This window comes from Etheostoma spectabile, chromosome 5 (assembly GCF_008692095.1).
Source record: "Etheostoma spectabile isolate EspeVRDwgs_2016 chromosome 5, UIUC_Espe_1.0, whole genome shotgun sequence".
Lineage (NCBI taxonomy): Eukaryota > Metazoa > Chordata > Actinopteri > Perciformes > Percidae > Etheostoma > Etheostoma spectabile.
The window spans coordinates 18,055,212-18,069,119 of record NC_045737.1 but is presented as its reverse complement, the minus strand read 5'-3'; the positions used below and the strand labels follow the sequence as shown (position 1 = coordinate 18,069,119).

General features: G+C 37.7%; 1 protein-coding gene across 2 annotated transcripts in view; it reads right to left on the bottom strand.

Annotated features, from left to right (window-relative positions):
- Positions 1–6,800, bottom strand: part of LOC116689141 (kelch-like protein 20) — a 17,363-nt gene extending 10,563 nt beyond the window's left edge. Inside the window, exons 1-3 of one of the 2 annotated variants that reach the window (XM_032515549.1) lie at positions 6,551–6,800; positions 3,690–3,847; positions 1,166–1,349 (exon numbers count right to left, since the gene is read on the bottom strand). In XM_032515549.1, the coding sequence (XP_032371440.1) occupies positions 1,166–1,349; positions 3,690–3,816 (311 nt within the window). In that variant the 5' untranslated portion in view covers positions 3,817–3,847; positions 6,551–6,800. Of the gene's footprint in view, positions 1–1,165; positions 1,350–3,689; positions 3,848–4,394; positions 4,662–6,550 lie in introns of those variants that run through there. The other variant, XM_032515548.1, reaches the window with a different exon arrangement.
- Positions 6,801–13,908: the final 7,108 nt, after the last annotated feature.

Genomic DNA, 13,908 nt, shown 5'->3' with positions numbered 1-13,908 from the left:
GTGTGTGTGTGTGTGTGTGTCTATGTAAAAGAGAGTAATATTTTTGGCTTGCATTACCTATGAGGACTTAATGCCCTGGCAATATGAAAAAATTAGGGAAATCCCGCAGAGTGAGGATTTGGGGTTGTCTCTGCTCACAAAAAAAGATGGCTTGTGGTTTTTAATGTCTAAAGGTCTATCTATGTCTGCCTTAATGCTGACCTCTGCTGTTCAGTGATGTAAACAACAACAACAAATGAATAGAGATCTTTCTGTCTCCCACCTAATCTAGTTATAGAGTACACAAATATAGAGTTCTAAAGAATTGCTTTTAAGATCAGCTTTTTATCCTAGTTAAATAGCAAACCTCAGGCTATGAGTTATATTTATACAGAGGGCAATGAATGGAAGCTGAGTCATTTCGGCCATCTCCTTTATCTTCATGAGTGGGGATGGGCCCTCAAACACCAAAATCACAACGTCAGTCCCCCGAGTGGCTGTGCCGAATATTATTAAATAAAACAAAGTGAACAATTCATTTTGTTTCATTTAATAATATTCAGCAAGTCTATGATAGTTTTTGCAATTGTGCATTTTAAAAAATTAGAAGAGTAGGAGTAAACATAAGGGAGGGGTAAGGTACTACCCACATGGGATATTGATGGTTAGACTTTTGTCAAGGATTAGAGTTGGACAGGGTTTGGGTTATGGTTAGAAATGCACAATACCATGTTACTGTCTTTAAAGCAGAGCTAGACAGCTTTCACTTATCACAGTAAGATATGGCTTCTATCTCAAACCGTCAGGCAAGCTACAACTTACTTTCACTTTCTCCTGCAGTGATAACCGATGTGAGGTAATGAAATGGCAGTTTGAATAACCTTGTACCAGAAAATCATCATAAAACAAAATACACTATTTCATTTACAGCTAAAGTCAAAGTTTGATGTTTGCATTTCACTGGAACTTGAAATTTAAAAGAGCATGTGACAAAAAAATAAAATGTGTTCAATGATGATATGACGTTCTCACAGCGAGAAAACCTTTGCCTTAAGAAACTTAAAGTGATAATACCATGGGAGGAAAATTGAAGTTTGACATTTTTAGATAAAAAGTGATTGCCAAATTAAAACCGCTATGCACAAATTATTAGTAAAAGACATTTATAAACTGTACTGTCTCTCACCTCTCCACACTGCTGTAGCATCGGATGTTATCTTCCCCTCCCACTGTGTAGATCTTGCCATCCAGTGTCCCCACAGCCACATTGCCACGACTGTTGACCATGCGTGCTGCTGTTCTCCACTCGTTGTACTCAGGACAGAACTGTTCTACTAAACAGGACGGGTTGGTCTGGGTCCATCCCCCAACTGCCAACACAAAACAGGGCACCCATTTTACAGTATTACAATCAATGCAAAACATATCATTCTGTTTCCTGTCTGCTGGTGACCCAGGTGTGTATTTATGGTGCTGCCATAAAAGAAAAAGAAATCACTCTTTTGTGCACAAGAATGTTTTTTCCGAGAAAATAATTACCCGAAACAGAATATTTAAATTGCAAATATGTGACACTAATGTCAAGCTGCAACAGAGAGAAACTGTGGCTCAGTGTTAAGGCGGTCGTCTGCCAATTGGATGGTTGGTGGTTTGATCCCTGGCCCTGCAGTACCATGTCAAAGGGTCCTTGGGCAAGACACTGCGCCATCGGTGTGTAAATGTGCGAGAGTGTTGATCTGATACGCAGGTTACACCTTGTACGGCAGCAGTGTGTGAATTGGTTCTGTACTATGGAAAAGCACTTTGAATAGTTGTTAAGACTAGGAAAAGTGCTTAATGAGAATGGACCATTTACACTTTGTTTTTTAAAGAACTTCCTCTTCTGGCTTCTTTTTTAAAATCAAATTCTCTTTTTTTGTGGCATTTCTCTACATGCAGTAAAAATGCATGGATCCAATAGTATTGAGCTGTTTTGTCTGGTTTCCATGGTGATCCTTATCAGCAAGAGGTGGGATCCAAGAAAGTATCTCCAAAATTAACTCAAAATTATGAGTAATTTCTAAGAATGCAAATGCTTATGCATTGCCCCACGAGCCTCCAGAGCAGCATCAGTGCTCTTTGGAAAAGAACTCTGTTGGAGGGATGATCACCATTCTTTAAAAATGTAACGTTATCGGTAATCTGCTGATTGCTAAGGCCATAGCATTTGATTGACATCTTACATTCGGTGCCTCTTTGTGCTACCACTTTAATACTATAGGCAGAATTTATTGATACGGTATGTAATCATGTCTTGGCATAGCAGCTCTCTGTGCTTGGTTTCATGTTGTCAGCCTTTGCATAGAGGGTACTGTACTGTTAACACTTTATTTGAAGGGGGGTTCATAAGACTGACATGATAATGTCATTATTATGACATGACATCTGTTGGCCAACTTTGGGGAAGTTTGTTGCTAAACTGTTGTAGCACCTCTTTAAAACAGTTTTGATTAACCACCGAGCACTGCGGTCACACTGTTGTTACTGTACAGTAATTGGGTATGCATAAGTCTGACATGACACCATCATTATTATTCAATGACATGTCATGAGTATTCATGACTGTCATTATGACACTTTTAATGCAAAATTAGCATTGACCAAGATGTCTTTGTCATGACAACTTGGCATTAATGAAGACAACAATCTCTGTTTTATGACAACTTGACATTAACCTAAACAACATAACCAGTCATGAACATGTCATGACAGGCCAGATTATCAAAGTTTAATAAGCTATTTAGCTTTATGTGTTAACATTACGTTGAAATGTCACAGGTTTTTACATTGGCTGTCATGAGAGCATTATAATTGTGTCATGAATACTTTTCCTTAACCTCAAGTAAAGTGAAACAATTTGAACCTGTCATGAAGTTTGATTTCATCATTGAATGCTTATATGATTGTGTCATGAATTTACCCAATGACACTTAATGAATAATAATGAATATTCAAAAGGGCTCCTTCATGTTCATGACAGGCGTCATGTCATAATAATGACGTCATGTCACTCTTACGCACACACCTTCAAATAGAGTGTTACCCAACTTTCATTATTACAGTAACTGTGATGTAGATAAAGATGAAGAACTTTGCAGACAGGAGACTGCAGTTGTTTGAGAATTATATATTGGCTTATCATTAAATATTAATAAAAGATCCTCTTTGGTTTGTGCCTCTTTAACAGACTGGAGCAATTACTGTACAGTAACAACAGTGTGGCCACAGTACTTGGTAGTTAATCAAAGCTGTTTGAAAGGGATGCTCCAACAATTTAGCAATAAACTTCCCCAAAGTTGGGAAACTTCTAAGATACACATTAAAAAATAAAATAATAAATGGTCAAAACTGATGCAACAGAGGCTGAAAAATCCCTACTGTAAGAACTGGTACAGGTACATTTTCCATAATGCAACTCAATACCATCTTTGGTTAGACTACTACTGCCTGGTATATGCCCACTTCTTTCAAACTCCATCGCAGTTAAAAATTTCATTATTTCTAAAGAATATTCCTCCTAATCAGCTCAAATGATACTGTCATGTGCTATTTTTCTGTGCTCCATTCAGAACTAGAACAGCTTAAACTGCAATTAAAAGTAAGAGGTGTAAGTCGTTCAAATCAGAAACTCTACTTGTCAGAGATGTACACCACCAAATGCAGCAACTGACCCACAAACATCATGTCATTGAAGGCATCTTTGGGGGGAAGTTTGCTGAGATGGCTGCGAGGGGCGAGGGGGGTTGGCATGTGTTGGCGACGGCGGTGTGAGCCTCCTTTGCTCTCTTTGATCAGCATGTGGCAGGACTCTGGTTCCTCCAGGGCTGCCCTAAAACACACGGTGATGAAGTAGACATGAAGAAATGATGTGCGGTCATTATGACATCACAACTTACTCTTGACGGAACTATTCAGCAAATGGTATCATTAAGAAAAGTCAGCGATATACCATTTGTACGATTATACAATGTTTTTGAAAAAAGTATTAAAAAGTATCAAGTTCTTTATTCTTCTTTGTCATGTAAGAAAAGCAGTGTTAACAAGGAAAATCTTAGATGCCAGGCTCCCTCCAACATTAAATTTGTAGAAAAACAAAACCATGCTAGTAAAAAAAATAGTGCAAAATACAGGGATACATTATACATATACTGTATAAAGTACTATCTTCGAATTAGCTATCAACTTGAAATTCATTGATTACTATAGAAATATGGGATGTACAGTCATAATCCCCGCACAGTTTTTTCCAAGTATTTATATTGCAGCAATTACACAAACAATGATAACATACTTTACATGATGGAAAATGTGCCTCAAAGTCTACTTTGCTTCTCTTAAATTCACTACAGGCTCTTTATCAGGATGGCGTGTCTTACCCTTGTTCATCGCACACTCCCATGTTTTATCTCCTCAGTATTTTACTCGGGGTCTGCAGTCAAATTTTGTGCTTCTGCCTCACAGCAGCACCGAGGTGTCAGTCAGGTCTCTGGCCTCCTGGGCTTTATCACTACACGCCCCTCTGTTCCCCACCGTCTGTCCGTAAACTACTGCCTGTCAGAGCTTTCCACTTGGAATGGCATTGTACTTTACCGCTGTGAGGACTAAAACCTCCTCGCCGTAGCAACACCACCAACCCCCAAGTGATTCATCCCACCATCCCTGAAACCCAAGACTCACACACCCTAGTTCCAGCTTCCTTTTTCACAACTGTCATGCCGAAAGAATTGTCGACATGTGCTTGAGATTCTTCAATGTCATATAAGTAACTGTATCATTGGTGGGAATTTAGACAGGGACAGGCTACCATGTGTCATGGCTCAATAGATTGAGGTACCAGTCATGTGCTGGTTAATGTAGAGACTCGGAATGCACCATTAGTGGTGACAGAAGCATAAGTCTTCAGATTCTCTTCATAGGGGTCCAGATATGTTACTGTCTGAAAAGGCACCTGTCAGCTGTCACCTGCAATACTCTCACCCTTTTGTCATGTTACCTATGCTGCAGATTGCCTATATTTATACACTTAATGTGTCCTGCGGAAATGCCTCAGATGGAATGGTGATTCATCTCATGTAGGTCAGGAAGATAGGTCAGATGCAAATTCCATGTAGTCGCTGCTGTTTTTTTTGTCAGTACATGGCTTCTATGACTCACATTTTGACTCATTAGCTGACTCAGACAGATAGACAGATAGACAGCTAGATAGATGGATGGCTAGATAGATGGTACAGACAGACAGATAGACAGATAGACAGACAGATCTGCTTCTGGGGCTGCAGGACCTGGAGCTCACCGCCAGTGTTTCAGTTTGACTGTTAAAAAGTGTTTAGCTAATTAAAATGTATTTATTTAGAAGTGGGCTGGCTGCTAGTTATCTATCTATGATGGTGACAATGGTGTAATGATTCAGATGGACTCCCAAGACAGGACGGTGCTCACCCAACTGGCCAATGGGAACGTGGCCTCGTCCATGACACTATTTTCACATCGAGAGAAAAATCCTGAGCAAAAAATTGAATTGAGAACAAAGACTTTTTTTTTGAGAGCGAGAAGGAAAATGTTTTTTGAGAGAAGTTTTTTCACACTGATAGCAAAAAATATGTATTTGAGAGTTTAAAAAATATTTTGAGAGAGATTGTTTTTGTTATTGGTATGCAAACCTTTTCTCTCAGTATTTTCTTTTCTCTCATAAATTGCTTTTTTGCTATCAGTGTGATAACTTTTTCTCTCAAACTTTTTTTTTTCCTCAGATCATGTAATTTCTCTAATGTAATAGAGAAACAAATACTTCCTGTAATACTTAAAAAAAAAAAATTCAGATTTATATTTTTACTTCACTACATTTATTCAACAGCTACAGTTACCTTTCAGATAAAGATTTTACAAACAAAACAAATGACCAGTTATAAAATATACTACCAAACTACCAAACTGTATATCAAACAGTTAAAATTATCTCCACCTCCACCTATTACAAAATTACAATAAAGCACCTTAATGGAGTATTGCTACTTTTACTTAAGGAAATTATAAGAGTACTTCCTCCACCACTGATTACGTAAAGCTTTTTTAAAGTCACATTAATAAGTATTTTTTGACTTGACCTTTTTTGTCTCAGTTCCTGGAATTTGGTCCCATTTTTACTATTTATCTCCATTTATTTCTAAAGAATATTCCTCATGATGTAAGGTCTGGTACTCTAATAAACATATTTGACTTTTCTATCCTTGATTTTGAGAATTACCCCTGCTGGAATAAAAATCGTACATAGATAGATACTGTAGTTTTAAATTGTAATAGATAGATAGATAGATAGATAGATGGTTCTAAATTGTGATACAGAGATAGATAGATAGATAGATAGATTGATAGATAGATAGATGGATAGTTCTAAATCCATCCATATAGCTATTTATCCATATAACTATCTATCTATTTATATGGATAAATAGCTATATAGATAGATAGATAGATAGATAGATAGATAGATAGATAGATAGATAGATAGATAGATAGATGGATAGATACACACCAGGTGAAGCAGCTGCTGTGCTCCTGTAGGAGAGGCCTTCAGAGTTAATCCAGCAAGAGATGAGCCTGAGGTCTTGAGGAATAAAGACAGATAATTAGATCTGTCTAATTATCCAGATATGAGGAGCTGAGACTTGCCCAAAGGACCTGCTGAGATGGTTAAAGTTTTCTCCTCTGCAAGGTCTTGAACATAACCCTCCCAGAATCTACACTGAGCTGGCAAACACTTGGCTGGCAGTTTCCTGATCCTGTCACACCCGCCCGTCTAGAGCTCCTTAAGCCATTTGGCTGTAAAATCCTAAATTTTTAGGAGGTCAAGGGCTTATTTAGGTCTGTGAAGATAAAACGGTTGACAGGCTGTCTGCTGGACCATAAACAGGTCCTTCACCTAAAGTATCTGCATTTCCTCCATAAACCTGCATCAATGTAATACAATTAAAATTGAAACATATCAGTGGATGTGGGTTACTGGGTATTCACAACCTTGGGCAGTCGTCATAGCAAAATCATGTTGATCTGGGGTGGACATCTGATCATTTATGGTCCAATATCCCTTTGTGGTAAAAACTCTGACATGAATCAGGCATCATTTGGGGCACAGTGCACATGGCATTTAAAGTGAGGAACTGTGGTGCAAAACACGTACGAATAAAAAGTATTTCTTCTAAAAGCAATGCATCAAAAAAAAGTGACAAAGAATATATGGATGCCAAACTGAACTCTTTATCTTGTACAGCAGCCAGTGGACATTTTACAGAGGAACAGGTGGTGAGCCTGTTTTTTCTGCAATCCTGTCAGTATCTATGTCATGGTAGTGAGGAAATGAGCTCTCGGACTACATGTGCTCTTTTAGGGAAAGCATGTTTGCAATCTTACCCAGATTGTAATGAGTGTATCCATATCAATTCCATCTTTTCGCTGTCTGTACTCTAAAGGGATACCTGAAGGCCTGGAAGCAAGCGAAACAAATACCCTCAGTCACCACTTCCACTTCCAAAAGCTTCATAACAGTCCTTTTTTGTTTGTATGCATTTAACACATCAGAAGATAATATGTTACTATAAAAAGTTATGTATGTATGTATGTCATGTATACATGCTATTTTTCTACCAACAGCTGGGTCTAGTGAATGCATGCAGCATTTTAAAAAGTTATCATAAATCTGAACAAAAGCCATGTGGCTCTTCGAAGGCCTACGTCACAAGACTCAGCTTTGAACTTTGCCACTGTGAGTTCGAAACAAGCATAATTCCCAGAATGTATGAGTGTTCCTTTAAGTCAGCTTTAGAAAGTTTGCCAGAGTACATGTATAAATGGAAGTCCTGCCATTTGATCATAAGCCTGTGATCTTATTTTATGGGTGTTAATGCAACAAATGTCCTCACCTTTACTTTTTTGATTGAGGGACTGCAGGAAAGTTTAGAAAATGTACATGAAACATACTCATCACATGTATTAGACATTTAAGGTGACCCTCCATCACTGCAGTCAGACAAGAGTGACGTACTTCACAGTACAGTGTGGTGGTCTTGCGTGAGGGAAGACCTTAGTCAGCTGACTCATCGTTGGAACGCTCACATGCCAGAAAGCCTGTCCAGCCAAAGACACACTAGCTCTTCTGCAGCTGTCTCGGGAGACTTTCCTGCCAATCACAAGTCCAAACAATAAGGCGTTTTAGTGATCCTCAACACATCATCTCCCCTTCCGTTGGGAGAAGATATACGCTGGAACGTGTCTGTGGCGTTGGAAGTTGATTGCTGCTTGGGTATTTGTGTTGCTAAGTAAAGTTTTAAGATGTTGCATAGACAAAGGAAGAGATTAGATAAATATATTTAATAAAGTTGCAGCCACACGAATATATACTTTAAATTGAAGGAAATGGAAAAAAGAGCAAACAACTTTCATTTAAGTCTATTACAGCAAGTTCAAACATTTTTGTTGTTTTCATGATTATATCCTGGGTCAAATTTATATATAACATTTGGTATTTGTATTTAATTTATTTGTTTTTAAATTCTATTATATTTGCATATACATAACCCATACTCTTAAGTGGTATACTTTTTGGAATCCATTTTTTTGTATTGTGTACATATTTTAAAGCATATATATAATATGGTTTTATGACTAAACTATTACAATTGACAAAAGTATAACATACCACTTGAACTTGCATGATTGACATTCAGTTTATTTACCAGTTGGTGTGCAAATGGTTTTCTTTTATCTTTCATAGGTGATTATTGCTAAATCGTACCAGATTTGGGTCTAGTTAGTGAGGTCTTAGATATGCACACATCCAAGGTGCGGTTTAAATTCAGCCTTAGATTACCTTAACTAGCACCCTGTACACCATGTACTACCGTACATTTTCAAAAGTAAGTGCTGACTAAGATAAAGGCTGTGAGGACTGGGTACTAAAAATATCTTCCTTGATGTAACCTCACATTTAAAGCGGCTGGGGAGGCAGACATAATCTCTCCTGTAGTGCCAAAGCAAAAACCAGCAAGGTTAGCATGAAGTAAAGGGAGAATGGCCATTATGTCACTGTGTATTATCCAACATGGATTTCTGAGACACAGTGCTTGCTAATGGAAATAATCGTGTTGCTGTGTGATAGGAAATAACCAAAAATATTTTAGCGATATACGGTACATATTTTATTTTTAGTCCCTTTAAAAGTTTCTTAAAAATAAGCATGACTAAGTTATCCTCAGTTTAAAGAAACACAAACTAAGCCAGTGGTGTGACGACCATGACCCTGAATGCCACATATGATCTGGTTGAGGAGATGTCACATGTCTTTTCGCAGTTGTAAAAAAAAGTGCTGCAGTTGACACAAAAACCCAGTTGAGGGGAAAGTGATATAGAGGTCGTGAAATGGACCTCAATAAGAGGACACTTTAAAGTTAACAGCTGCCCAGTTTAATTTGGTTTCACTGTCTACAGAGGATCAGGTTCAAGCTGGATATTTAAGGGGGTAAAAGTAAAGCTAAAACATGTAAACTTAAAATGTAGGTGTAAATATTTGGACATTCTTCACCAAAAAACTGTTCATAGTTTGTCACAAGCCGAGATATTTAGCATGTGTATTGCTAAGTCTTGTTTCTATGGCCACGATGCACAAGATAATAAAACAAATTAATTTACAATATAAAAAGCTATTATAACATTGTACAATGTTTTGCTGCAAAGAAGATATATCAGTATACCCTTACATTTAAAAAGTTCTGATTTAGGGTTTACTGCTTTTTTCTGCTATTATTTAAAAAACAAATTGGATAATTGGGCGTACAAACTAAATTACACGATGTGTTATTTCTAGGAAACCTTGTCAAACTTGATTGCTGAAAACACTATTGGATATTGTAGCCACATAACGTGTTGCCTTGTTAGAAAGTGGTTGCAGATTAAGTCTCAAACTATTTAAGAAATATAAAAAATGAATTGGAAGTGAGTAAGGCAAGTTTATTGCTGCAATGATTCCTTAGTTTTGCTCTGCTGTCTTTTTGACTCGCAGCAGGGAGATTGTAATCAACAAAGCACAAAAGGACAGACAACTCTAAGCCATGGAATGAAAGGAAGCCCCACTAGTAAAATAATACGTTACCGTCTCAGCAAACAACACAGCAGTCCATGCAGATAACCCTTCTCCTAGACCTGTGCAACAAGAAAATATAGAGCGAGCACAGCCATCTAGACACAAATCACACAAAATCAGTTTTAAGAGTAAGAGTATTTTCAAAGGAAATATCACTGCAAGCACTGACTTGTTTCATATCCTCCTCATTAAAATATTATAAATACCCCACACTCTTCTGCATGCACATATTGATCGCTATGATTAACACTGCTGAATGACTATAACCACATTATTGCTAATCAATCAACAAACAGCCATCAAGGATAACCATTACATGTTGCTGTACAAACAAAGAGAGACAGCCTGTTGGCAGTCGTGTGTGGGCAGCTCTGACGCTGTACAGCAAGCCAGACTCAGGAGATCATTAATGTATTCCTGCAGTGGTTTAGTAATCAGATTCCCATTGTGACAGGTCTCAGAAGAGCCATACACAGCATCCAGCCCACACACCCCTGTAAACCTGCTTAAGGCTTTGTATTGTGGCTGCTGTGTATTACATACATCTCACATAACACTGTGGTACAATAAGAGATTACAGGAGAAAGCATCACATTGATGTTTTACACTGTTATATATTGTATCATAAAATTATAATGCAGATTGCATGATGAAGACTTTTTGATGTGTCCCCCCCCCCCCCCCCCCCCCCCCAAACACATGTTCTCCTTCATACAGCAATTTCCTTCATCCCAAACTTAGTATCAACAGATACAGTTTTAATGAAAATACCCACCAAACTAAATAATCCTTGAAATGCAACATATTTAAAAGCTAGAAGCTACTTTTTCCTCACAGTTTTTTATTATTATTGGAGAAGATTGTTGTATCCATGATAGCCAGATCTTTCTCTCTCTGTCACTCAGCCTGTTTGGAAAAAAAGAAAGAATATTTTCTTTCAGTAAGGACACTGCTATGTGATTAAAGGAGATACAGACGCGCAGAGGCGCACCTTCATGTCAGACGCACTAATCTCCTGTCAGTAACACTCCTGCCGGGATTTACCAATGAATCCACTTCACCTCGCATCAGGCAGAAATCATCTGAGAGCTGAGAATGGTTTAAAGGCTCCTGTCCTTATTTTACCTTTCTTATGTCTTATACTCTCACCTTTTCCATCTTGTTTTGGAATTGAGTGCTAAAAAGAATATAATGCAATGTAAGGATTTGAGTGTTTAACTCAGTGGGGGAAATTCCAAAGGGGGCTACTGTTTATCTTTTATAAGAACCTATTTTTTAGGAGAATACATATTATATACTTTCACAACATGTCATTGTATTCATAGCTCAAGTTAATGAGCAATAGTCCACTGTCCGCTGTGTGCATGTGTTCATGTCTTTGTCTGATGTGTGTCTGATTGTTGGTCAGCTATGTTTTTATTGTACATTTTAGCTGAATAGTACTTTTTACCGAATGTATTTTAAGTGTTATTTTTTTATGTATATACTGTATGTAATTTTGCTTTCTTTTAACCCTTGTGTTGTCCTCGGGTCAAACTGACCCGTTTCAAAGTGTTTTATATCTGAAATATAAATTTCTTTCAACCAAATTGCCCAAAAAAACATGGATGATTCCATACTACATTCTTCAGATAAAATTAAAGATTACTTTCATTGAATATTTTGGGTGTTTTATTTAATATTATAGAATTTGAATTCTTTTTTTTTTTGTCTCATTATCCGGACTAAACTTTGACATCTACCCATCTGTGATCCACTCAACATGCTCTGATCTTAACTATTAGTCATAATAATTCATGATTTCTGCCTTTTTAACTAAAACCTATGTATAATTTGATGCAAATGAGGTTTGTTTACAATGAATTTCAGGAATAAGTGAAAAACCTGTTATTAAACCAGCTAAGGTTTTTTTTTTTTAAAGCGCCAAAATCTGGAAAAAGTGACAAATAAATTAAAAAAAATGACAAAAACATCGTAAAAGCACAAAAAAATTCAATTTTGACCTGGAAGAGCAGGTTCATGGTTAACGGGAAGACAACACAAGGTGACCTTTACCATCTGTCCAGGGACGGCAGATGAAAAATAGCCTTTTGGCTAACTCTGGCATATTGACAGAAATGTAGATTAAAATGCACTGTCACTGTAATAAATAAATGAATAAATAAATAAATGATACATAGTGACCTTTGATGTTGATTCAAGGCTTAACCTTGTAGTCCCTTGTTCAAATCATTTGTAAGTAGCTCTCTTTTTGTCCCGTTGTTTAAAAGGCCGGTGGATGGTGATCTATTACGATGGTGGTTTCTCAGGTGTCTTGGAATCTTAGGTCAAACCAACAGTGACATAATTCAATTCAATTCAATTCAATTTTATTTATAGTATCAATTCATAACAAGAGTTCAAGACACTGTACAGATAGACCACACTCCAGAATTTACAAGGACCCAACAGTTCAGTAGTTCTCCAGAGCAAGCAACAGTGCGACAGTGGGAGGAAAAACTTCCTTTTAGGCAGAAACCTCGGTCAGACCCAGGCTCTGGTAGGCGGTGTCTGACGGGCGGTGGGGTTAGAATGAAGAGTGGCAATAACAAAAATAGAAAAAATTAGTAGTTTGTAGCAGTTCTTTGTAGTAGTTCATGGCATAGCAGGACGCTGTGCGGCATTACAAGGCACAGCAGGCGTAGCAGGGCACTGCAGTGTAGCAGTTGAACATGGCATCACAGATCATCATAATCCTCCTTCCATTCTACTTCTACAGCTTGGGCATCAATCATTTTCTCACAACGGTACTGTACAGTGCAGTGCTACTAACGCCAACCCAGATTTAGAATGTGATATATTTAAATCATAAATGTAATTTTCTTCACGGTAATGAAAATGCAAATGTGTAATAGTTCATGAGATAATTAATACCCATTTAAATATGCCACAACATTTATGTATTAATATAAGAAGGACTGCACTTATGTAGGAATAATATTCCAAAACATTTTGTAATGTGGCTCCTATTAACACCCACACACAATGTAAGAAACCGGCCTGCCATCAGGAACAACTTGGGGTTTAGTGTCAGTGTCTTGCTGAAGGACAGCTCACCATGTGGATCTGGCGATTGAACCCCAGATAACCGATGAAACCCCACAGGAAGTTTGGATTATTCCATATAAAGGATATTTTCCTGTTCAGGCTCATGGGGGGCAGGAGCTTATCCCAACATGTAAAAAGCCAGAAGCACACAAACACACAGGACTAGTTGCCTGTGCAGGGCTAACACATAGTTAGACTTGTACATTCATATATAAGAAAAGAACTATTAATCTGAACTGTGAGTGTAAATCCGAGCAAACCCAGCACAGGGAGAACATGCAAACGACTCACATGCACATTTCTCCCACACAGTCAGAGCCCTGAGCGCTGCCCCTAGCGTACAGTATTTACAGGAGATCAAGATCTTTGCCGGAGGTTAGTTTGTTGTTTATATCTCACCGGCAGAAGGAAAAAAACAAAACAAATCAAATGCATAACCAGGCAGAAACACATGCATGCACTGAAAATACATCTGCCGTGTATGCAGTACATAAGGTCCAGTATTTCTGTGAATGCAATGTATGACCATTTTGTTTCATCAGTGGGAAGTACATGACCACTAATGGGTGTTTTTCACAGTTTTCCATAGCGATTATAATAGACTCTAATACACCAACTTCACTACCTTTTTAACTTCACTATAACTTTTTTGTTGTTGCTTATGTCTATTT